This window comes from Pyrus communis, chromosome 1, assembly GCF_963583255.1.
Source record: "Pyrus communis chromosome 1, drPyrComm1.1, whole genome shotgun sequence".
Lineage (NCBI taxonomy): Eukaryota > Viridiplantae > Streptophyta > Magnoliopsida > Rosales > Rosaceae > Pyrus > Pyrus communis.
Window position 1 is genome coordinate 4,698,807 of NC_084803.1, and position 24,718 is coordinate 4,723,524.

The 24,718-nt window shown below is 37.7% G+C and overlaps 4 protein-coding genes across 8 annotated transcripts; all 4 read left to right on the forward strand.

The window, feature by feature from the left end:
- Nucleotides 1-1,390: 1,390 nt before the first annotated feature.
- LOC137712025 (NAC domain-containing protein 72-like) lies at nt 1,391-4,270 on the forward strand. Its single transcript, XM_068451177.1, has 4 exons — nt 1,391-1,932; nt 2,494-2,781; nt 3,490-3,881; nt 3,965-4,270. The coding sequence occupies exons 1-3, from the start codon at nt 1,492-1,494 to the stop codon at nt 3,604-3,606; spliced, it is 846 nt and encodes a 281-aa protein (XP_068307278.1). The 5' UTR covers nt 1,391-1,491; the 3' UTR covers nt 3,607-3,881; nt 3,965-4,270.
- A 5,532-nt stretch (nt 4,271-9,802) lies between these two features.
- On the forward strand, nt 9,803-14,707 carry LOC137741759 (probable E3 ubiquitin-protein ligase RHG1A). Of its 4 annotated transcripts, XM_068481494.1 has the most exons (7): nt 9,805-10,047; nt 10,830-10,904; nt 11,285-13,105; nt 13,518-13,571; nt 13,840-13,938; nt 14,047-14,184; nt 14,265-14,707. In XM_068481494.1, exons 3-7 carry the CDS (start codon nt 11,375-11,377, stop codon nt 14,394-14,396), a joined length of 2,154 nt encoding a protein of 717 aa, XP_068337595.1. In that variant the 5' UTR covers nt 9,805-10,047; nt 10,830-10,904; nt 11,285-11,374; the 3' UTR covers nt 14,397-14,707. The 4 variants fall into 4 exon arrangements, with proteins under 4 accessions (XP_068337586.1, XP_068337582.1, XP_068337595.1 ...); XM_068481485.1 differs by lacking the exon at nt 10,830-10,904 and having other exon boundaries at nt 9,803-10,109; nt 13,521-13,571; XM_068481481.1 differs by lacking the exon at nt 10,830-10,904 and having other exon boundaries at nt 9,804-10,109.
- A 2,053-nt stretch (nt 14,708-16,760) lies between these two features.
- Nucleotides 16,761-19,565, forward strand: LOC137720085 (transcription factor SPATULA-like). 2 transcript variants are annotated; one of them, XM_068459098.1, is made up of 6 exons: nt 16,761-17,362; nt 17,550-17,651; nt 17,755-17,820; nt 17,973-18,038; nt 18,955-19,269; nt 19,348-19,565. In XM_068459098.1, exons 1-6 carry the CDS (start codon nt 16,943-16,945, stop codon nt 19,429-19,431), a joined length of 1,053 nt encoding a protein of 350 aa, XP_068315199.1. In that variant the 5' UTR covers nt 16,761-16,942; the 3' UTR covers nt 19,432-19,565. The 2 variants fall into 2 exon arrangements, with proteins under 2 accessions (XP_068315199.1, XP_068315207.1); XM_068459106.1 differs by having other exon boundaries at nt 17,553-17,651.
- Nucleotides 19,566-21,561: 1,996 nt separating this feature from the next.
- Nucleotides 21,562-22,886, forward strand: LOC137714626 (transcription factor bHLH95-like; the record flags this gene model as incomplete). The annotated part of the gene is made up of 3 exons (XM_068453793.1): nt 21,562-21,837; nt 22,238-22,660; nt 22,788-22,886. Coding segments are annotated over 3 exons (798 nt in total), but the record flags the coding sequence as incomplete, so codon positions are not given.
- Between the last annotated feature and the right edge of the window lie 1,832 nt (nt 22,887-24,718).

Consider the following 24,718-nt stretch of genomic DNA (forward strand, 5'->3'; position numbering starts at 1 on the left):
TTATCCTCGTTTTATTTAAAAAAAATATTAAAGAAATTAAAATTCACTTATTATCTTCTAACAAAAAAAAAACATATGAACACAAATTCATTTGCAAAACGTACAACCCTACTCAAGTAACATATATATGAATGTGTAGTATACCTATAAGCAAGACGTGAAATCTAACTACTTAAAAGGTAGAAAAACATAATATACCTATAAGCAGTGTTGCGTTACGCGGCTGACCATCACCCCAATTAGTCCCTAGGCATTTGAAAATTAAGAAACTGCGTTTAGACTTGTCCGCCTAACTCTTCTAAACCCACCTAGGTCGTGACTCTCACTTAGACAGAAAATCGATAACTTTCTACTTGGATGACCACTCATCATATGCTTGTTCCTCATGTTTCCATTATGTTCTAATACTTTATCATATATGTCATTTTATTTTGCAGTTTATGTATACAAATATGTGTTTTTTAAATATAAATAGGCATTTTCTATACAATATAAAATAAGTTTACTTAAATCCGTATAGTCCACTTAGGCGCTAGGCCCTAGCCCGCCTAGTACATAACATCTTTTAGAACATTGCCTATAAACAAGACACATAAATATGTGATATTATAAAAAATATATATATATATCATATAGGCATATAAATATAATTACCTGTGAGTTGATTATAAAAATAAAAAAATAAAAAAGTTTATAGCATGAGGAGACCAAGAATGAACGAAAACCACGAAATAAAAATAAATAATTGTCAAGATAATTAGGAAGAATATTTTTTATGATAAATTTGATCATTAAAGAGATAATTATGAAATAAAATAATCAAATTTAACAAATTAACCTTATTTTAATAAACTTGACTGTTTCTACAATTGGCTCCAAAAAATGAATTTCTATCAAATTTCCCCTTTTCTTTTCGGAATACCAAATTTGAAGAGCATTTCTTGCGTTGGACAATTCCGTCATTCACCAATTTTTAGAATAACAAACAAATTTTTGTCAAAGCAAAACGACATGTTGACTGACCACGACAGCCGACACACTTTTACGAAATACTTGTTCTTTTCCTACATTGCTGGAGTTTTGACCGCCACGTGCCCGTCGTGCAAAATATGTCACACCTCGTACGTATGCGACCAATAATTAAACTTACAAAATGTTCGGATTTGGAATTTGCAATGTCGAACAGTAGGCTTCCCACTTTGACCATGCTACCGCCACCCCCACGACATGTCGTTTCATTCTCAACAGCCACGTAATCCAAATAAAAACACGGCGCCATCGTAATGGCTGAAATGCGCGGGAGCACGTACACCTCAGCCGCACCGGATCGCCAAGGCCGGCACATGAAAGCTTCAGGGGTACGCTATTTCATTTACCTGATAAACCCCAGAGTCCCCGTTTCGTAAACCCCTCTTCGCAGTCGAAATCCTCCGCAGCTCGAATCGGAAATTCCCGAAAACCCTAGAACAAGCTGACGATCTCCATTTACGCATGGGAGATCCTAAAGCGACGTCGTTGCTTTCGTTGGCTCCCGGTTGCCGATTCTACCCCTCGGATGAGCAGCTCCTCTGCTACTACCTCTCCAGCAAGAACGCCTCCGAGGCGGGGAAATCGGGCGGCTACGATTTGATCAGAGAGCTCGATTTGTACGAACACGATCCCTTCGAGCTGCCGGACAGCGCTTGCTATTCTTACGGCCACGGAGGGAGGAAGCGGCACTGGTTCTGCTACACGGTTAGGGTTTTGAAGGAGAGGAGGGCGAAGAGCGGGTATTGGCGGAGGAAAGGGAGGGTTAGGGACGTGTTGGGTCGTGGAGGGAAGGTTGTTCTGGGGAGGAGGTCGAGCTTTGTGTTTTATTTGGGGAATTCGCCAAACGACGCCGTAAGGACTGATTGGGTTCTCTATCAGTATGCTCAGGTCGATCATGTTAAGGTAATTTTCGTACATTGTCGATTTTTCAACATTTCGGTTTGGATGAAGGAGCATTGCGTTAGGGTTTGAAATTCTTGTAGAATTCTTGTTTTATTTGTTCTTGTTTTGTATAATTTCGTTATTGTTATTGTTGTGTCAGTGTCATATATTGCGTGATTCTGGTTGGCTAGGGAAAGGGCAATTTTTGCTTTTTTATTTCTTTGATTAAATTGTTGAATGTTTGAGTTGAACGAATAATTTTCCATGTCTATTGAGTTTGTTTGCCAAGTACGTTAGTTATCAGAAATGTCTCATTAGAACCCAATAGGCTGTGTAAGCAATTAAGCATAGACGAATATTTGTTTGGACACGGTGAGACGTGACTAGGAGTGTAGGTGTTGAAACTCGCTTTTGCAAATTTATTCTTCATGATGTTCAACTATGGTCTAGCTTTGTATCTGATCGAGCATTGTACCTTGTGGCATATAACTGATACACCCTTTAGTCATTACTGCACGGTTCTAAATATAATCGCGTGTGTGCACACGAGTAACATAACATGTCATGTCTGTTCATGTGCAGGCTGCTTTTGTCCTGTGCCGTATATTTGTCAGATCTGGTAGTGGAAATAGAATTTCAGATCATGGTTTAAGTTCTTGTGCTGAAGAAAGCGCTTGCACTGTTCGTCACATTGGAATTCAGCATGATGGATTTCATGCTCCCAATATCAGTGAAAATGAAAAGCATGGTGACACTTCTGTGCCTAGGAAGAAGGAGATGTCAAAATATCCCTTGAGGCTGGACCAAGAGCTTGATGATCGAGTCATGACAGGGCCTGTTTCTATTTCAAGAATTCAGCCTAATGAACAGGTAAAGGCACCTTAAACAAATTCTTGTGCTACAGCTGTTATGCTACTTTCATCCTTCACATACATGATATTCTATACTTAAATAACGACAGAATCTTACATAGCTGCTCAATAGAATTCATCTATCAATTGTTGATATATCCTAACCGTTTCAATAATTTACGCCGTTTTTCATTCCGTTACATCAATGGTACTCTGCCTTATTTTTTAGATCAAAAGGACATCTTGTATTTTTATCCAAGTCTTCTTAGTTTTTTGCCTAGAAAGTTGTGAAGTTCGTTACTGTGATATGTTTAAGAAGTTAATTATTATAGTTTTCTGTTGGGAAGCAGTGTCTTTCATTAGCATCAGACATTTTCTGATGCTGTTTTGTGATAGGTTTGCACGTTGCAGTCAGAAATATCCACATGCTTCCAAACAGATGAAAAAAGCAAAAACCTATTGTTGGAGTCTTAACAATCTCAAAACTGTCATTTCACAATCCTCATAACTTTCCTGTTTTTGTTATTTAATGCACTTCGTGTCTCAAAATTGTTGTCTGAAGTTTGTAAGACGGTGGCGGCTTTTGAATTTCTACTACTGGTGTATACTAGTGCACTATTGATTCTAAGTATATATGAAAGATGTCTTGTTACATTACATGCTTCGTCTTATCCTGTTTTAAGTTATAATTTTTTCTTCTAAATTATTTGGATTTCTTTCGGTGCAGGTGCCAGAATCTGTGCTTGGTGGTAGTAATCCAATATTGCTTGATAATTTGGCAGCCAAGCACGTACTTTGCATTATGGAGGGAGATTTTATAGAGTTGGATGATCTCATTGATTGAGCATCCAATATAAATATTATACCAACTGGATCGTTCTTATTAGAGGGGGTCTTGAAGACTGGATCTCAAAGAGGTGGAATCGACCTAATTTTCAGGCTAAATTACTGAGGTGCTAAATTTTCACTTGAGACAACTGTTCATACACTGTTTAAATGCACGACAGATGATGAGAAGGGTTTAAGTACTGAAAACCCTTTAAGAAACATTAACGGATCTAGTATACTGTTGATTATGAAGTGGAGAGAGATGAATGGCGGGCACCAACCCCTGTAAAGGTAATAGTTATATATATTGTTCTACATATTATATTTCAGTCCGCGCGAGGAAATATTCATTTTGCTTTCATTTGGGGATGCAGATTTGCTTTGTGCCTAAAAATGGGCAAGGGCTTCACTGGAACAAGAAAGACTAATATGTATGATGATGGTAAATCCGATAACGAATCTTTTACTATCAGCTGCTTCAGTGGGTTTAAATCCTGCTGCCTTGTATTTACATTTGGATACTTTGAACTTGTGGAAAGGCTGGGTCTTTGCGTTGTCTTGCGCCTTCCCTTAGCAAGGCGAAATACGCTCTCAGATTCTGTTTTTCCTTTATCTCTCTCTCTCTCTCATTCCTGGGATTTTAAGATATTCCGACATTAATGATGGCATTCATTTGATAATTTGCTATGCAGAAATTAAGCTCGTTTATATAACCTCCAATCGTGTCACATTTCCAATAATTGCTCGAATTCATATATAGGTTACTTTGTTCTCGTGACTTCTGTCATTTTGCGGGAGGTTTCATTCGTTGTTGATATGCTTGTCCGTCTTGTTCATCTTCTGTTCTCTAAGAAGCTTTGTGTTTCTAACCCTTCTATGTCTGTGTGAGACCCTTCTGGTTGGATTCTCTTGTCTTTGCTGTTAGCTTTCAGCTTTGGTTTTTGTTTCCATGTACCTGTTTCTTTGTTCAACCTTGGCTATTGCTGTTTTGGGGGCTTCCTTTGGGCTTTGGGATGAAATCTTTTTTCAGACCCCATTCAAGAAACAAAAATATCTGTTGGATGTTATTGACTAATTCATATCCCTGTAATGATTTTCTTAGGGCCATTTGAACACTCTCTTTGTGAACATGGATAATTGTTTTCTGTTCACTGAAAACGCTTTTAACTAAAGGTTCGGCCGAGAATTTTCGAACCGCTTCTATGACCTAAAAGCGCACTTGGAGTTTTAATAAAAGCATTCAATTTTTAAAAGCGCTTATAAACGAAAGTGTATGAACGATAAAAGTTCAATTGCGCAGTTTTTAAATGATTTAAAGTATTTTTAGATTTTTTTTTTTTTTGAATTTTAAAAACATTTAAAATACTTTTTCAAAATTAAGCCATTTTGGATGCGTGAGAATTCGTGTCACATATGCTGCTGAGACAGTGCTGCAGTAGCTGAGAAAAGATGTTTTTGTTTTAAGTTCCCATAAAAACAAATTGGGGATTGTGTATTTTGAAATTGGGGATTGTGTACTTTGAAAGACAACAAACCAGCTACATGTCTACTTGGCTTTACCATTCAATTCTTGACCAATTTCCGTAACAGTTTTGTGAAATTATGGAAAAATACTATTGTCTTCTTTATTTACTTTGAACGAATCTCTTCTAAAACAAACGCATGTATTGATAAATGTTATAGTCATATCAGATCTTTTCACGACGCTTCCGCTAAATTATAATTGAAATATAATTCATGTCAACACGCATATCAATAATTTTATATTACATATCAATAATATATATATATCGACATATTGATAGTTGATATCGTGTCAATATGACTATCGATATAAATCTTGACTCCTCTAATTAAACGAATTCTCTCTTGAAAGATGACGGCTATACGCTATTGCTATTGAATCAAAACACATGGGTTGTTTGGTAAATAAATACATTCATTAGTGACCAACTTTTGGTAGGAGTCCGGACCATGAGTTGTTCAAGATAAAAGCTGACAAAGAGCAAATAGGTAGTGCCAATTAATTTGCGATTTATTCACATTTTATTGGGAGGAAGTTGCATTTGTTAATCAGCCTCACAGGTCAATTTTGGTGATTGCTTCTGACCCTAAATTTTGCAAGTGGACCTCTGTGGAATGCCGATTCACCTCTCATCTTATTTATTTTTTTCTTTGGATATTTTTTGGATATGTCAATTTCCCATCTACCGCCAAAAAGCACCGGCATGCTCTCTCTACACAGCCAAATTATTTGGTTTAATTCCAGTGGTTTGGTTTTACAATGTGCAATCTGTGTTTCCTTTTTGTGTGCTAATTTGGAGCAATTTTCATCATTTTGTCTTGAGAAAATTTAATTGCTTATCGCAAACTCATTTGCTTGCTATGTGGCAATCTTGCTCCCTCAGCTCCAAAGCACTTAATGAAAAAGTACTTATTAAAACAGCTCCCACCAGTTGGCCTATCTTCATGTGTTCGTTCATATGCAAAACTTGGGGAAAATTTAAAAAGCTTTTCCCATGTGCATTATTATTATTATCCCCCATTCGATTCCCACCTTGGCCCATATGCCCACACCACCTGATGAATTTGTGTTATTTGCAACCCTAGTGATCGTGGGTTTTGTTCCCTTTAAATAAATCTGATTCAATAAATACATAACCGAAAAACCAAATTGTGGGTTAGGTTTGTTGGTTAGCATACGATGAGTGTTTCTTTACATCCAAGTTCATATCTCTTCGTAGTTTAGAATATCATCTTATCCAAAATAAGTTCTTTGGTTTTGTACCTCAACCACATTATTTATAAGGTCACTTCTAATAAAAGCATTAAATCTCTTATAAGTTAATCTTATTCAACAAGAGAGCTGCCTGAATAGGACTCGGTACGATAACTTTATCGAAGTTTATCTTGGTACGGTACCCACCTCTTTGAAAAATTGAGTAAAAAAGATATGAGAAAGTAATTGCAAAATATTTGGTCCTATACATGCATGCTTGCCAACAACCACCACAACTTGAATCTCACCACATTGTTCCACTAACTTGAAGCAAATTTTGTTTATTGCAAGCGTGAAATTGCACGACTCATTAGGTTTGGTTTTGAATTTTGATACATAATCGAAGCCTAATTATATTAATATGGACTAATCAAACATATTCTTCTGGACTGACCCAAAGCCCCCTTGACGTGTACCGTAGCTAGGGTTTTTAGCCTGTCCAAGTTTTCGCCATCTCAAAAGCACCAAAAATTTCTAATATTCTCCGTGGTGGAGGAATCGTCAAATCTTATCTCATTGGTAATTAAGATATATTATTTAATAATTAGTGATGGGTTTCATTACATAAGCAAATTCAAATAGCTGTTGTTCGGTAGATTCTGAACGGAAATATGTGGGCGTTACTATTCCACTTAACATACTTTAGAAGTGGAACATATTAACTATATCAATTACAACACGTAAAATGATATAATAACCGTAGAAGCAAGACATAAAACAAATTGAAATGGAGTAGGATTCTCTCCCATTCTTTCTCCCCTCCTATTTGAACGGTTACGATTAAACCACGTTAACATCTTATATTAATTTTTTTAGAAAAAGAGAAAGATAAAATAGAGAATGTCAGAAGAGGGGATGGAAAAGAATGAAAAAAAGAAGGGAGAGAATCCTAGTCCGATTGAAATAGCTTTGAAAGGGCAAGAGAGAAAGGGTAGAAAAACCAGAGCAGGGGGACCAAAAACAAAACGTAAGAAAAAGGAGGAGGCCCACGATTGAGATATGAACGGTAGGCAAGGAGGATTTTATAAAAAGAAGAAGTTGGAGGGGAAGAGAGAACCTTGCTTGGATACTTATTTGGGACATTTATAAATTAAAGTTCTTTGTTTTCACACCTCTTTCTTTCTTAAGAAAAGTTTTATGATGCACACATCAACACATAAAGACTCCTCCTAGTGTCTCTTAAAGGGCAAAAAGCCAAATTAATATTCAATGAATGGAACTAATTAAGAATTTTTTTATAAAACACGATAAAAAAAATTTACATGACTCTACATATGTGTATTTTTATCAAAAAATTCAAGCGTTTCACAGTATACTAGAAAATTGAGTTTATTTACAATTATATATATATATATATATATATAAATTAAACTCACTTAGATCATTGTGGAAGACCTTTAAATTAGTTTACAAAAAAAAAAAAAAAAAAAAACCTTCAGATTAGTTTGAGACCACTCCTGTAAAGGTTAAAAACATTTATACGTTTGGCAAAAACTTAAAATCGTTTATGGGTCATAGAAACACTTGTCTATTAAACACTTAAAAAAAAAAAAAAAAAAAACCAAGCCTTACTGTCTTGAAATTTATCAACCACCAAATCAGCCATATTACCCATTTAACCCTAAAATTGAACCGACAAAATAATTAAATGACCCATCTGGTAAAATTCAATTTGGGTGCGCTATTATTGCCTCTTACCCAAAATATTGATTTTTGTTTTCCCCTTTTAAGTGGTTTTTTCTTCGACCATCAACTGTGAGAGATGGGAAACAGAGTGTCCCCAAATAGTCAGTCAAAATTCGTACTCCTCTACAAAAGCACCAAAAGCCAGATCTTTAGGAAGGTGAACAAAATCTAAACTCATCAAACTGATGAGACCCCATTGCGTCGAGAAATTTTTTTGTGTGTTTAAAACACGGAGTCGTAAACTATATGTCATTATATAAGTAATAAAAAATTTTATTTCTTTAAGTGTTCCACCACTTGTGTAATGACATATGGTGTTACGCTTTGTACTCCAGGCACGTTAAAAAATATCTCCATTGTATTGTGCCATGCTCCATGTCTTGTGTAATCACACTAATTGTCCATTTTTATTTATTTAAATTACAAAGTTACACGAATAAAACTTGTACAATGAGTCAGCATAGTTGAAATCTACTGGAGTGATTTCGTATATAGTAACTGTCCAAATTTAAACTCGCATAAATTTACAATGAAAATAGTAATATGGTTTGCAATCAAAGAATAGTAAAAATTATTTTAATTTGTTTTTAAATTTTTATGGGGGGTTGTGGTCACAACTCACAACTCAAACACAGCTGAAAGGTTCACAAAGTCAGAAAGGGCTCCTCAAGAAAATGCAACGGCAGAGAAAGCAGGACATGTGAAAATGTGATAATATTGATGCGAGAGGAGGCAACAGCCAACAGGTGCTTGGCGTGAAAGAGTGCCTGTGTGGGGCTTGCAATTTGGGAGCCGTTTCCTCCTTTTTTTTCTCATTTTCTTTCTTTTCTTATAAGCCAGATAAAATTAAACTATTTACATATTTCCCTTAAGAGTAAAAATAAGAATTTGAACGGTTCTAATTTCTTAATTTTTTTTCTTGTATTTTATTATACAAATGATGTTGAAAGAGTGTAATTCGGACTCGAGACATCAGTGTGATGAAAAATATTCTTAATTAACTGAGCTGCATCCTCATTGATTAACTTTTCTTGTATTTACTACTTATTAAAATAATAATTACTCTGATTTCTAAGTAGCGTTTCAGTGACACATATGAAATTTAAATATTAACTATCTATCAAATTACAATCCTTAATTTAAATATTAACTATCTATCAAATTTAAAAATACTTGAAGAGTCATAGACAACTTACTTATCAGAAATAGGCATGCGGGGTATGTATCACCCCGATTCATGGTTTTTCCCTTGTGTTTATTGACACATAGGGAGAGATAATAAATCTTGTACACGAACACGTGGCAAATAATATTTTGATTCATAACTCTCTCGATTCAAAATAGATATACATGTCAGATTGATTAAGAGAACGGTTAATTATATTCTTTATTTCTTCTTTCTCAATTCACGACGTATTCCATTATTTCTTCTTTTCTAGTTCACAACGTTTTTCATTCTAGTTAAGTAAACGTGTTATAATAAAACTTCAACTCACGTTTTAGGTTTTTCAACCAAAAAAAAAATGCAAAATGAGGACAACCTTGGTGAGCCATTTGAATCCTCCTCCCCACAACACCTAGTAGGTGGTGCTGTTAATTAGATTTTAATTTAATTTAATTATATTTCTATAATATTCAATTTATTTCAATTTCTCTGTCAGGAAACTGCCCTCTATGACCATTACTCTCTCTCTCTCTCTTTGGGTTATTTCGTAAATTAAAGATGACTGTCCTCTTTAATCTCTAGTTCTTTCTCTCCTTTTTCTCGCTTCACATTTCATTCCATCCACCCAAAGGGCCAAAGCCTCTCCCTTTCCTCTCAACCCCCATTGCTCTCAGTGGGTTTTGTTTTCCGTTTTTCTCACCTATTTATTTTCTTCTCCAGAAAAATAAAGAAAAGAAGGTTCTTTTCATCACCCACCCGGATTATCCGGGCCAGTTCTTTCGATTTTCTGCTCCGGATTGTTTTCATAGATCGGTTTTTTCATCTGGGTATGTTTTGTTTTTCGATTTTGTTCGTTTACTTTACTGGGTTTTCAATCGATCGGTTGCTGGTAAGATTTGATTTGAAAAGACTCGGCTTTTGGATTCTGGGTTCGATTTTTGTTTTTGTTCTTGTTGCGCTTGTTGTGTTTTATCTCTGCAGCTGGAAATATAAAAGGTTGTACCTTTTCCGAACAAACCCAAGATTCTTACCTTGTTATTGGGTTTCTGTTCGTCTGTGTTGTTAACATTTGATGTCTGTTTGTTCTAGTTTGTTGTCTGTTGTTTGATTATGTGAATCACTTTTGATATCAGCTGCTTTTGGAATTTGGAATGAGATTTTGGCTTTTGAGGTTTTCGGCTATCCATCTTTGACCTTGTCAGTGGGTGAACCGATCTCGAAATTTTACCAGTAAATGAGTTTGATAAGTCATTCTCAGATTATACCGATGATAATTCATTATGTGCTCTGTGTGTGGTCAGTTGCGTGTTCGAAAGGTTGCACCTTTCGATTGTATGACGTTGTTGTGGTCAAAAGTTTCATTTTTTTCAGCTGGTGGGTGCCTAAATTTATGTGAGTTCCATTGCCTCAGAAGTATTTCAGGAGCGGGTTTAGTTTTTCGATCATTCTTTGCTTTAGTGGTGGGAGTAGGTTTGGCCAGGGTTTTTATATGTGGGAATGCTTGTGATTGAATTTAAGGATGCTTGTCTTACCTGATATAGCTGCACTTTCAGTCATTCACTCCTTTACCGCTGCAACATGATAATGAGCGTTTTATCTTGGTGTTCAGGCCAGGATAGCACGGGTGATTTGCCATTACCTCATCACTAGTCGAAACTTAGCGTGTGTCTTCCCATTTGGTCAAGTAGGTGTAGTAGTGCCATTGAAAATGCGGATTCTAGTCTTCAATTTAACTATCACCCACTCTACTCCCGCACCTACGCAGGAGCTTATAGTTAAAAATTAAGCGAGAGGTTAAAAAAAGTACCATGAAAAAAGGCATTGCCAGCAGGCGACGCAACTCACACTCTAGCATCTTCCTTCAGTTAGGCATTCAAGTTTTTCACGCATGGAACACATACATTTCCGAGAACTCTTCGACCGGTGTAGAAGATTTGTGCTTCTCTTACCTATAAAAGAGAAGAAGAAAAAATTATTGCTCTTTACTTTTATAGCAATTTTGTACCTATTACTTACTTTAAAGGTCTTCAAACTTATAACCTATCTTCTACTTTGTTATGTCAGGTCTGCCAAAGTACAAATAACGATTTATTTATACCGAAGATTTCTTCAAGTTCTTTAATTTCTTATACAAGGAGATTCATATTAGCCCTAATGCAAGGGCAGAGGGGCACTATCGGTTCCTTGCCTGAAATGCTAGATTTTGACCATGGAAGTGCATCAAACGATGCTGCTCTAGATCAGCAAATTTGCTGGAATAGCACACGGAATCCTGCCGAAAGGATTCCAGACTATGTACAATCACCTGGTGATATGAATGTTGTGAATTCTATGGGACAGGAGCGACAACACTTGAGTAGATGGTGCCTGGGTGAACCTAGTTCTAGCAACTCACAGAGTGAGGTTAGTCGTGATGAGCGGAAACCAGAACTTGGATGGTCTTCTTCAGTGGATCCTTGTGTAGAAGCTGCTTCAAGTTTAGAGGAGCGACGCTATGAACCAACTAATAACCTTTCACTGGGCAACAATGTGAATACTATTTTTACACAAAGTTCAAGTTCTGATGCAATTCCACAGAATCTGAACTTGAATGCAGCTTTTGCGGGTCATGGTGGTGATAATAGTCAAGTAATGGAATGTCCTAACACATTCAAGTATAATGTTTCTGAAAATGAGCAAATTCGACCTCCTAGTGGTTCTAATCCCTTTATGCTACCTTCTGGAACTGCTGGATTTTTAATGGGAGAGAATGATGGCAGATCGGGCAGTTCATTGGAGGGTCGTCGTGTATCTTGTAAAAGAAAGGCTATGGAGGGAAATATAGGACAGTCTTCTCTAAGTGGAAGTTGCAGTTACTTTCAGCATACAGACAGTGGTGGAAGGACTTCTGTTCCCGCTCACTATAATGCAGGTGGCAGCCTAAGCATATCTACCCCATCAGAACAGGGGAATTCAAGACTTGGAGTAGTTGGGAGAGCACTTGCTTCTGACAGCCTTCCTGATTCAAATGCTGGAAGAAGCTCAGAAGGCACTCATAGGAACTTCCGTGTGAGAATAAATCCTTCAAATCAGCAAAATTCTATACCCTCTAATAGGTTTCCATCGGGGAGGGCTGCTAGGCATTCTAGTATTTCCTCTTCGCATCATTCACCAAGTCTTCTTCCAGTTGATCATAATATGGACTTGAGACCAGCACCAGCGCTAGATAATACGAGTTCACAGAACCCACCAGTTGTCATCCATGTTCCTGCTTTGCCGCAAAATGTGCAATCATTGAGATGGAGTGGAGGGTCGAGCTCAAGAACTGGCAGCTTATCAAATTCTGTGGTTTTTGGAGACAGAGATGCTCCACAGCCTCCACCACTTGAGGAAGGGAGCTCAAGAAGCATGGCGAGACACATTTTGGATCATCCTATTTTTGTACCAGCATCTGAATTGAGAAATTCGGCTCGGCATCCTGCAGGTGCATCTAATAGAAATTTACCTGGTGGAAATGCAAGTATTCCTGGAAATGTTGCTTCAGCATCCCGGACGGGCACAAGTTCAGGTGTTAATCCAGCAGCTGCACCTACGTGGGTTCCTCCTCACAATTCTCATCCCCAATTTCCTCGAAGATTATCTGAATATGTTCGTCGATCATTATTTTCTGCTTCTGGTAGTGAGCCTGGGAGCCATGGCACTAATTATTTGCCCATGCGTTCGGGTCTTGCATCGTCACCAGAGGTTGGGAGTTCATCTGGTACAGGTAACCAGGGTCATCATCAGTCTCACCCAAGGTCAGCATCTTGGATGGAGAGACATGGTGATGGTGGACTTGGGCTTCCGTATTCATTACGGACTTTGGCTGCTGCAGGTGGTGAAGGAAGTAGCAGGCTCGTATCTGAGGTGTGTTGTAGAACTCTCTTTCTCTGGCTGTGAGGTTTTTCTTTCAGAATATTTTTGTTATCCCATTATTTAAAGCATTCTGATGAATATTAGGAGAACCCAGAACCCACATTTGTGCTTAATCACCTATTGATGTGATACCATGAGGTGTCTGATATAATTATGACCACGATGCTACGGGATATGCACTCACCTTTTCCTTTTAGTCAACCATGAAGATAATTTTTTCAGTTCTTTTGATCATTATGTTTCTATCTGTTTTTGTGTTTTTGTCATCTCCAACTATTAACATCATAATTTGTGTTATTGAAGTTTTCTGTTGCTCTAATACTACTAAGTTCATATTATTTTGCTAGTTATGGGAAAAAAGATATTCATCTAAACTTTATGAAGTTTTCTTCTCTCTTTTTAGCAGATTTGCAATGTACTGGGTCTCATGCGTAGGGGCGAGAACTTGCGATTCGAGGTTAGAAATTTATTTGCTTATATTGAAGCACGGCAGTGTAATCACAGTTTTGAAAAAGAATCTGTCTTGATAATGCACAAATGCCTTACTCTCGACACAGGATTCTGGTTTTGGAAGTTTAAGCCATATATTTCTTTTGCTTGTATATTTGGGGACTCAATGTTTCTGTTTTCATGTACAAGAATATCATAACAAAGGGCTGTTAAGAGATGTGAGAATTTTCTTTTTGAATTGTGGTCTGACATTTGGCTGTACTTCTTTGTGTCAGGATGTTATGATTCTTGATCAGTCGGTCCTTTTTGGGGTGGCTGATATTCACGACCGACATAGAGACATGCGACTTGATGTTGATAACATGTCTTATGAGGTAATTGATCTGCCCAACCCTCCCGCTTTCCCAGAAGATACATAACAGTGTGCTCCCTTATCGGTATAACTGAGATTACTGAGACATAAAACTCTCTGATTAATGCAGGAATTATTGGCTCTGGAAGAGCGTATTGGAAACGTGAACACTGGATTAAGTGAAGAAATCATATCAAAGCGCTTGAAACATAAGAAGTATGTTGCAGTAGGATCTCCGGCAGATACAGAGCCGTGCTGCGTGTGCCAGGTATTGACTGCATAATGCTCAATCTGTGTTACAGTTTCATGGTTTTGCGTTGCGTGATTTATTTATACCATTATATGCAGGAGGAATACAATGGTGGAGAAGATCTTGGAACGCTCGGATGCGGACATGATTTCCACAGCGAGTGCATAAAACAATGGCTGATGCACAAGAATTTGTGCCCCATCTGTAAAACTACAGCCTTGGCAGCATGAGGTCGACGACGTCAAATGTTTTTGCAGGCTAGCTTTTCTTCAAATCAGGTAAAGAGGGTTGCTTATGGACGCAGTCTGCCTACATATGGGCTCACTGAATCCCAATGCCTCAAATCCTTCACCTTTCCGTGGCAGTCGAGTTGAAGTTGGTCGAAAGCACTACTTCAAGCGCCGAGCGGCAAATTACATAATTATTTTTCATTTTATTTAAAACCAGGCCTCTTATTGGAGGCACCACATTTCGAAGTTGGAAAAGCACAACTGGGACTGACTTTTCACTTTATCAATGAATGATTAGGCTTTTATGTTTTTGTTATGGTTTGATTCCTTTTTTTGCTGCAGATTTTTCGTTATACCTAGAGATTTCGTGATCTCGAATTCCTTTTCTGAGGGCTTGATAGAAAACTGAACCAGTACTAGGATTTTGTTTCTGTTTAGGTTTCCTTTGCAATTCCATGGTGCTGCAGCATAGGATTGTTCAAAGGTTTCTTTGTTCAAACCATGTCAATGCAGACATGTCTTAGATCTTAGCCTTTATTTAATGGCCTCCCATTTTGATATTTTTGCGTAAAAAGTTAATTAGGCTCATCTGTCGGTCATACGTGCAAATAATCATGGGCTTGTTTGAGACTATTTGTAGGAACCACTTCTGCTCGTACGTGCCTTTGCTATAAAGTGTTTTTAGTAGCAATCCAAGTGTGTTTCATTTGAGATTATTTTTAAAACTCTTTGGTAGAAATCACTTATCCTCATTAGTGCTTTTGCTAGAACTGCTTTCAGTGTAAACAAGTCCAATTTTATAAGAGAACCAAGTGCTTCTTGACAAAGTACTTGGAAGTGACATTACTAGATGCTTCAGGAAGTTCTTTTACGACTAAGAAGTGATTCAAAATTTTTTTTACCATTTAGAAGCGCTTTTAGTTGTGAGAAAACACTTTTAACCCTACTAGAATTCTAGAATCAATCTCAAACTTGCCCTAATGTGGTCTAAGTGTAATGGAAGTTTAGCGGTGAGCTAGTTGTCGGTTCCCTCCCAACCGTGTTGGCTTTGCCGGTCCCTTTGCAACGATCAGCAGGTCTATAATTAGATTGACACCTATTTGGATCAACGTATCATTCTCATCGTAGGAACTTCACATCAATCGAGCAAGACCTCGAAAAATGGAGGCTGTAATCGAGTTCATGAATCAAGATGTTGAAATCATTCACAACTCCACAGGTTAATATAATCATTTTGATGTTTGATCGTGGTTGGGAACCTTTGGATCCGATTAAATTGCAGAACAAGAAACGTGGGATGCGCCCTAGAATTTTCATCCTTCCTCTTCCCTTGTGAGTTTCTCTTAGGTCACTTTTTAGGGCGTGTTGGGCAAACCCTAGGTAGCACCAGAACACGCCACTGAAAAGGGTGGGAACCTCGGGAATTGCACCTTTTGGTGTCCCCTTATTAAATTCTAGTTGCAGGCAAAGGTGACGTTTTTGGTTGGATTAGATGGTGGAGGAGTTTGGAGTGCATGATGTGTTTGACTTTAACCTATTCAGACGTTGAACACTGCACATTTACTCTTTTGTACAATCTCTAGGGTTTAATTGCAAACTTGGCCCCTGAGTTTTGAGGGTCTTTTCACTTTGGTCTTTCAAATATTTTGCATCCCAAGATAGCGGCTTCAATTATTGAGGTAGTCACGTTTAAATATGACCGATGGGGTTTAGTCCTACTTGCTTCATACTTGAAACAACGTCGACTTGGAAAGAGTTGAAGAGTTATTCATAGTGCCAATAACAATTCCCTAGTTTAATTACATATTTGAAAAACTAATTAGCAGCTTAAAAGAAAATTGATCCATTTAGGACTCTTTATACCTCTTCTTTGTGCAACTATGCTTTTCTTGTGGTTTAAGGCAAATGACACAGTCACCAAAGGTTGTCAGTGTTGAAAATTGCAGAAACTTGTAAGTTCGTGTGGCATTGGTCGACATACAAATCAATTCACACCTAACACTAGACTAGACATGAATCATGTATGTCATCTTATGTTAATTTTTGTGATTAGGCCTCACTGTCATCCTCTTAAATTGAGATTTTAAATTTTAAAAACTAAAGTGAAACAACTCAACAAATTTGAGCTCATGACCCGATGTGGTAAATAACAGAAAACTAGGGGCGGGGGTCTGCAATATACATAAAACAATGGGAAGGTCTACAAATTTATAAAATAAGTGGAAATTTCTGCGAATGATGACGTAAACATCTAACGGAGCACTTGACAATTAGCGCGGGAGAGTAATCAAATTGCAAGCTTTACGGCTTTAAACCTTCTTTTAAAAGAGTTTTATGGAAAATGCCAATGACAGAATCACAGCACAGAACAAGAAGAGAGAGAAACAAAGAGGAGAGAGAGAGAGGCAGAGCAGCGACGGAGAATTGGGAACGATGCTAACAAAGAACTAGAGAGTTCACCGTCTCCGGCTGAGCAGCGACGGCTCTGACGGCTGTAAAAGTGCTTCAATTGTTTCTCGTCCTCTGAAGTTTTCAAATTTTTAACTATGGCGGATCTGTACGGAACAGCGCCGGACTCGGAAGAAATCTCGAACATTCTAAGCCAGCTCATCCACGGCCATGGCTCCTCCGCTTCCTCCGCCTCTTCTTGCATGCCCTTTAAACCCACTTACATGCATTCGTCAGTGCCGCCACCAATCCAGGCGGCAACGCCGTCCGAGGTCTTGATTCCGGAGGCCAGGCATGAGGATCATCGCCGGTTTGCTCAATTGGTGAACCAGTCTGGCACGGACCAGCGAGTAGCGGGGGGGAATTCGAACTCTGCTGGTGTGTTGGATTCGTCGACCGCTTTCGATTTCTACGATTCCGGTGGCTACTTCACGAAGGAGGTGAAAGAAGGTATGGAGTCTGACGGGAGGAGGATTTCGTCTGAGAATGATCTCGGCGGTTATAGCTGTGACAGTGAGGTACTTCCCATTTTTCACTTTTTGAATTCTGTTTGGTTGCTGAGAAAATTAGGTGGAAAATTTGAATAAATCTGTTTAAAAAAACGAAAAGTATAGAATTTTTGTTGTGTTAATTCTGTTTGTATCAGTTTGTTCAACAATAATTGCGTGGAAATTTGAAATCTTTGGGGGGTTTTGGTGGAATTAGAAGGATCTCGAGGAGGCGGCGGATGGGCAACTGAACTCAGCGCCGCCGCGGAGTTCATCGAAGAGGAGCAGAGCTGCTGAGGTCCATAATATGTCGGAAAAGGTTCGATCTTTTTTCCTTGTGCGTAAAGGTTTTCGATTCGAGTATGTGACAAATGTGAATTTGATTTGTGGGTTGTAATTTTGAATTTTTGATTGGTGGACAGAGAAGGAGGAGTAGGATTAATGAAAAGATGAAAGCTTTGCAGAACCTGATTCCGAATTCTAACAAGGTACTCTTTATCCAAAAATTTCTGCAGCCTTTTTGTGCTTTCTTTTTCAAATAATTTTATTAGTCTTTGTTTTTTTGGTTAACAAATAGTAGAGGATTAGGCGAGATTTGCTACATAGTAACAGTCGATATTTGATCTTGTGCTTTTTTTAGACGGATAAGGCGTCAATGCTGGATGAAGTGATTGAATATTTGAAGCAGCTCCAGCTTCAAGTACAGGTGAGATGGTTTTCACTGTTTTCGGAATATAATCCTGATAAAAGCATTTGCTTATGTAATCCTTTCGAAGATCACTAGATCAGTCGTCTTGACTTGGGTCGATCGTTAGCTATGCACTTGATATTCTGTTGTCCAAGTTCAATGTGGATTCTATTGACTGCTAGCCCTAGCCTTGCTTCTTGAAGCGGCAGCTAGATGCGAGTCTGATTCTCGCCGTGCTTAACAAGCCTGACTGAACTCAATGACAAATTATAGAAATGTTGCTACACGTGTTGGGATTATCGAAAATTTTCATACAAAATTTTGAGAGTAGTAGATAGGGAGCCTGTATCACATGCCATGTGGTGTGCATTGTTATAATAGCATTGTTCTGGCTTCATTGTTTGACACCAAAAAGTGTTGCTTTAATTAATTGAAGAACCTATTAAACACGTACCAGTTTGGCAGCCTCTTGAAAGCTGTAGTGACTTGGTTGTCTTTCATCCGTGATCTGATGTCATATGAAACATGATGTTTTTCCATGGCCTAGACCAGCTTTTCTCTTACGGTCTTACTATGTGCTTTATGAAGTAGCGTTATATTTTGTTGCATTTATTGAAAGTGAATTAACAGTCTGATATTATGTATTGCTCTTGTCATGAGCCAAACTTAGTGAGATCTACGTCCTCTGATGCGCAAGTTTGGTTTCTAGACAAATCATCAAATTGCGAAGGGGGGCAAAGTTTGTTAATTGACATCTAACTGATTTGGGTTTTCATGGAAAGATTTCGGGTGTACTGCATATTCATTTTTTTGGGGGGACATTATATGACTCACAACTAAATAGGTTGTGTCTTGTGTATGAAGCCACTACCTGAAGTAACCTTGTTTTTCATTTTGAAGCTGACATACATTTTGTTTCTGGTTATATTTTCAGATGTTAACAATGAGGAATGGATTGAGTTTGCATCCGATGTGTTTACCAGGAGTCATGCAGCCTATGCAGTTGCCTCGTATATTTGAAGAAGGAAGTAATAAATTTCCAAAATCTGGCAAAGGAATAAGCCCTTTTTACGGGACTCATGAGAACTCGGTGCTGTCTGCTTTTAATTTATCCGCTGGATGCATGATATCAAATCCGCCAATGGTCTTACCCTCGGTTGCAAATGTAGCAACTTCAGAAGCCACATTTGGTTTTGAACCATCGATTCAAGCTCACTACAGACCCTTCAGTGTCCCCTCCTCCTCTAAGGTAACTCTAGCATGAATTATGGAAGTAACTTAAAATTTTTTCGAGAACTAATGCGGATCATTTTCTTGCTCCGTGAAGGAACTCTTTAGCGACGGTGAACCACAATCAAAATTACATACCATTCGGACAGGGAAAAGCACTTCGTCGGACGTTGATGTATGAGATTGCAGCCTGTTTTCATACCGTTCTTTTTCTTCAACCAACCAAGAGACTATCATCGTCTTCGAAACTGCTGACTTCTTCACATACTTTGATTAATATTTTGCAAAGTGTAACAGGTTGACGCGATTGTCGGATTTCTACTGTTGATGCTTCATAGCTTGTAGTTATATAAAAATACTTGTACCAGTCTTGGTATTCTCGATTTATAAAGCCATGGTTTTTTCGAGCTTTAGATTAATGTCTCAATTGCTGTCCTTCATGATAAGAAACAAACATTTTCTAGCATGCACAGACGTGGCCCCTCTCAATTTTTTTGGTTGGAAATGATTTGACAAAATTATCCAATGTATCTGTTCTTCATTTTTTTTACAAGACATTTGAGTTCAACAAAAGCTAAACATCGACATCTCTTCAATGTATTTGTCACTCAATTCTCGTCCATGACCGCCAACAGGCAGATATCAGAGTTGGTTATGACACCTTCCTCCCAATTGTACGTCTTACATAGAGAGCTCCCGACCCTTTAATACATGATTTAACTCTTTATTTTATTGACTATAACAATATTGACATAAAATACAATTAAAAGGCACTAAAAGGCGGGGATGTGCGCTAAGCATACGATAGAGGATTCGGCCGAATGCTCAACGAAATGCCTAATCGAAAAACCTAAAGAATTTTTTTTGGCAATGCACTCATTGTTGAGATGAAACGAGGATTAAGTCTTATATTCTCTACTACTTAATTGTATTTCCGATAAACTAACTTACTAGTTTCGCCACTGATATAAAGTATGTAGTGAGATTTTTGTCCTGCACATTTAGCACTCCACTTATTTTGCGTATACTCTATACCGGAGTATAGTAAAATTGTCGTGTCAAAAGTAAATCTCATTTATGCACAGTGGCTTTTAAGTAATAGCAGGAATGCCATTGAAATGAGGACAAGAGAGATGAGCAGCCGATAGCGTTACAGGGAAGAAGAAACGTTTCCTTTTGACTCATTCTGGGCAACGAGACAACGTAATATTGTATGGAAAGCATGGGATGCTTTGGCCGCCGTTTCGGTGTCAGAAGTTTCTTTTCTTTTGATAAACATCATAACGGCCGTTAAATGCATTTCGCAATCAATTCGTCCTCCAACTTCACTTCAATTTACTAACATGCCATGAATCCACGATCCACGTCTTGGTTGTTTTGGGGTCCAAACAGAAATGACCGTAGTATGACAAACACAAATTTAGAAGGTAGCTTACTTGATCATTGTTTTCTCTTATTATGCTTCGTCTAATGATATACTTCTTTTAATGTTTAAAGAGGTTATGCGTTCGAGTTATTACTTGAAATGAAAAACTAAAATTTAGAATTGGAGCTTTTTAGTTATGGAGCCAGCATTTGTTGCCAATACGTCATAAATAATATATTGATATCATTGTCTTAGACAAATCATACATACATATTTTCAATACCTTTTCGATAATAACAACAAACTGCATTGATGGTTCGAAGATCAATTTTGCTTTAAATCAATATTTTTTATGAGAAAGATTTAATCTTGAGTGCATAAGAAGGAGCACATCAATTCTAATTAATGTAGCCACGTACATCCACTTACGTTAAGAGTCTTGTTTTATTGGTCAGCTAGTGACCAAATACTTGCGTTAAATCAAATATTCTAAGAGGGATGGTGTGATTCGGTAATAAAAATGGGCGAAGGAGGGTGAAAGAGTAAAGGCAATATAGGAGGGTCCGGAGAAGTCGTTTTCGAAGGATGGAAAACGCGCTTTAATCTGCCTTGCGTTATTTTGTTTGGACTCCAAAGAACGGCATTCGTCTCATGATTGTATTTTGTTGTCTATTCCAGTCATATCGTCAAAAGCCCGCCACCTTTCGTCGCCTTCCTCCTCTTTCTGAAAACGTCCCACTGAAGCTCTTAACCAAATCTCTCTCTCTCTCTCTCTCTCTCTCTCTCTCCCTCTCTCTCTCTCTCTCCCTCTCTCTCTCTCCCCCCCCCCCCCCATATGCTATATAATCCCTATATAAAAAATATATTTTATTCATACAAAATTACCCATGTCCTGCTTCGAAAAAACCTATCTGGGCTTTTGCCAATTCAAACTCAAATTACAATTCAAGAACTTGCAGTGGTGGTGGTGGTGGTAGCGGTAGCGGTGAGTTGTTAAAGCTGGAAAAGGTGAGCTCCAGTTGCGCCACACCTACAAATACAATGGAGCAGAAAGAGGTAGTGATAAAAGAAAGTAATGGCAAGGTTGGTGGCCGTGATCGTGATGGCGGGGGCGATGAATCGGATCATGGGGTACACACTTGGACTGAGAGGGGAAGAAGGAAGAAGATGAGGAGTATGTTCTCCAACCTTCATGCTTTGCTTCCTCAGCTTCCTGCAAAGGTATAAATTAATTAAACTACAATTTCAATATGTTTCACGAAAATTAAGCGTCTAAGGAAAATCCTCATGGGCTCGATTGTTATTGCACCCCGACTGTTATCACACTTTTGGTGTTTTTTAAGTGTTTATCGCTGACATTATCACTTGTATTTGTGCATATACTATATATTTTGACCTGTGCCTAAAGAGAGTAACCTAAAACAAACCATATATACAATAACAAAGCTTTATCTCATTAAGTGATGTTGGATGTATAAATCCTATAACGTTATTGGGTTCGGTTAAACAGTTTAGCAAAAATTCGATAATCATTTGGGTTGTAAATCCCGAATGGATTACAATATTAAGAACAAAAGAAGTTAAAAGATAATATATGCTGTTATTTTCCAATGATGTGCAGGCAGATAAGTCCACCATTGTTGATGAGGCAATAAGATACATCAAATCCCTTGAGCACACTCTCCAAACAACACAAACACAAGGGCTTGACAAATTTTCTGCATTGACAGTATCAAACACAGAGTTAACTTGTGATACAAGGGAAGCATTTTTGGCTGATCATTTTCATCAGGGTCCACCAACATCAAACAACTTGGCATTGCCGGCTTCTCCTTTTCCGCCTCCCGCTTCCTTCCAGACGTGGTTTTCCCCAAACTTTGTCATGAACATGAGCGGCAACGATGCTCAGATCAGCGTTTGCTCACCACCAAAGCCAGGGCTCTTGACTACTATGTTTTACATACTAGAGAAGCATAAGCTGGATGTAGTATCTGCTCACGTATCCTCGGATCGATGTCATTGCATGTACATGATCCATGCTCATGTAAGTAGACTAAGAATCCATATGATCACTTAGCATTCATTAGGAGGCCAAATTATCATTTAATTAGTTAATCTGCTGTCTAATTATGCTTTTTGTTTTAACTTGTTTTTCGTTATGTGCCGGTCAGGCGGGTGGAGCTTGCGATAATTTTCCAGAGGCATTGTCAGTGGAGTACATATTCAAACTAGCAGCAGGTGAAATGAACTTGTGGCTCTTGTCATGTTGATTAAATGTACTTGATAGCGTGATTACCATCTTGCTAGAAGTAGAACTAGAAGAAGCTAGGAAAATTGAGCTTTTAGTAGAAGTGCTTTTAGGAAGGTGTTGTGGAGTGGATACTATATGCGCCTACTGGTGGCCTGTAAAATTGAGCTTTTCCTTTGACCTTTGCTTGCAACTTCTTCAGTTCTCCTTGAGTTAGCTCGGTAATTCTGGATGAATCTTGCCGGTGTTTCTACTTTCTAGGCCAGTAAGCCCAATGGGCTATACTGAAAGCTAATTGAATTGGGTTGGGCTGAAATTTTCAGCTTATCTTTTACCGTTACAATTACAACTATTTTTGGAGCATTAGTTTAGGAGTGTTTTGTACACTGAAACATTTATGTTCATAAGCACTTTATTAGTAACACAACATAAATTTTACTAAACTTTCAAATGTTTCCTTAAATCTCAACAAACATTTCACCAAAAATTTCAGTGCTTTTAAACCCATAAGCACGTGTACTTATCTTGTCATAACATATAAAAAAACGTTTAGTGATTTGAAAGTGCTTTTAACTCTTCTGCGAGTTGATTAAATTTGGAGATTGTAATAAAGCCAATATTTACTAGATCTAACATTTGTATTATGTTTTCTATGGTTGTGTCTTTTTCATGTCATACCCGATTATTTACCATTCTAAAACTAATACTAGACATGTTTCATGCCTTGAGGCAATGAGGACATTGAGGAGATGATATGCCCCATTCACATGGCTAGTACACTGTCGAGTCACATTATCATGTCTGCTTTTCTTTGTTTTTACTCTTTTGTTTTATGGGTTTGTTCATAAAAAGGTGACCCAAAAAAAGTGTGTTTCTTATTTTCGTCCAAACCTAAATTTGATGTCCAAATGGAGCATGTAAAATATTAGCAAATGTTAACAGTGATCTCGGAGTATGACATAAAACCACCCTTTGTGCAAACGCTTTGATTGTGACTCGATTTAAACAGCATGCTTTTAATCGTAGATGCATGTTAAGTCAATTGATTAGGAACTTGTGTAAGTCTCTTTGCATCCAAATTAAATTTTCTTCTAATAAATAAAGTAGGTCAAAATATATTGTTATGTAAAAGAGAACATGCAAATAATTCACTTTAAGCCTATATAATCTAACATCTCTCCGTACCAAATTATCTTTGAAATATGCCGCGTGAGTACACTAATAAGTTTTTTGACGAATTAAAACAGCTAGTGAGCATATTGATGCACACAAGCAAACATTGAGAACGATAATGATTGATTTAAAACTTGAGAAACATAATTGATGAAGGGTAGTCCTATCTACATACTCATTTTTACTCCTCACACACTCTTCTTAGTTCATGACTGTCGAATTAAATGAATTGAAGAAGATCAATGATAAAAAAATTAACAAACGTGTATGAGGATAAAAATGAGTTTACGAACAATACCATCTTTCATGAATATTCCAAAAAGGTCACGTGATAAAAATCGTAATAGTCAAATTTGGTGTGAAAATGAGAGCTTCTATTAGTTTCGCCAGCAAACGGCCTCGCTGGTTTTGAAGTCCACCTACACAAGTGTCCAGTTCTTTGTGGGCCCAATGAAAGCGGCCCATTTGATGTTAACCCTCTTAATAATCCCCTTCCCAAAATTCTAATCAATCTCAACCCTAATCCTAATCCTAATCACAATTATAATCTATCTGAGGATCAATTAAAATATCATTCCACAACATCGGAATAAAATAATAAAAAAACAATTAAAAGATTTAATAATAAAGAATCCAATTCTGACTGTCGCACTTAAACATAACCGGAATCTTTGAAATTTG

Bases quoted from the DNA above. Each gene is read 5' to 3' on its own strand.
- LOC137741759 (XM_068481481.1), top strand. From the start codon at position 10,050: ATGTTTTGTTTTTCGATTTTGTTCGTTTACTTTACTGGGTTTTCAATC. The intron at 13,572-13,839 runs GTTAGAAATTTA...TCTTTGTGTCAG, and splicing joins GCGAGAACTTGCGATTCGAG to GATGTTATGATTCTTGATCA. The intron at 13,939-14,046 runs GTAATTGATCTG...TGATTAATGCAG, and splicing joins TTGATAACATGTCTTATGAG to GAATTATTGGCTCTGGAAGA.
- LOC137720085 (XM_068459098.1), top strand. From the start codon at position 16,943: ATGGCGGATCTGTACGGAACAGCGCCGGACTCGGAAGAAATCTCGAAC. The intron at 17,363-17,549 runs GTACTTCCCATT...TGGTGGAATTAG, and splicing joins GTTATAGCTGTGACAGTGAG to AAGGATCTCGAGGAGGCGGC. The intron at 17,821-17,972 runs GTACTCTTTATC...TGCTTTTTTTAG, and splicing joins TGATTCCGAATTCTAACAAG to ACGGATAAGGCGTCAATGCT.
- LOC137712025 (XM_068451177.1), top strand. From the start codon at position 1,492: ATGGGAGATCCTAAAGCGACGTCGTTGCTTTCGTTGGCTCCCGGTTGC. The intron at 1,933-2,493 runs GTAATTTTCGTA...GTTCATGTGCAG, and splicing joins CTCAGGTCGATCATGTTAAG to GCTGCTTTTGTCCTGTGCCG. The intron at 2,782-3,489 runs GTAAAGGCACCT...CTTTCGGTGCAG, and splicing joins GAATTCAGCCTAATGAACAG to GTGCCAGAATCTGTGCTTGG.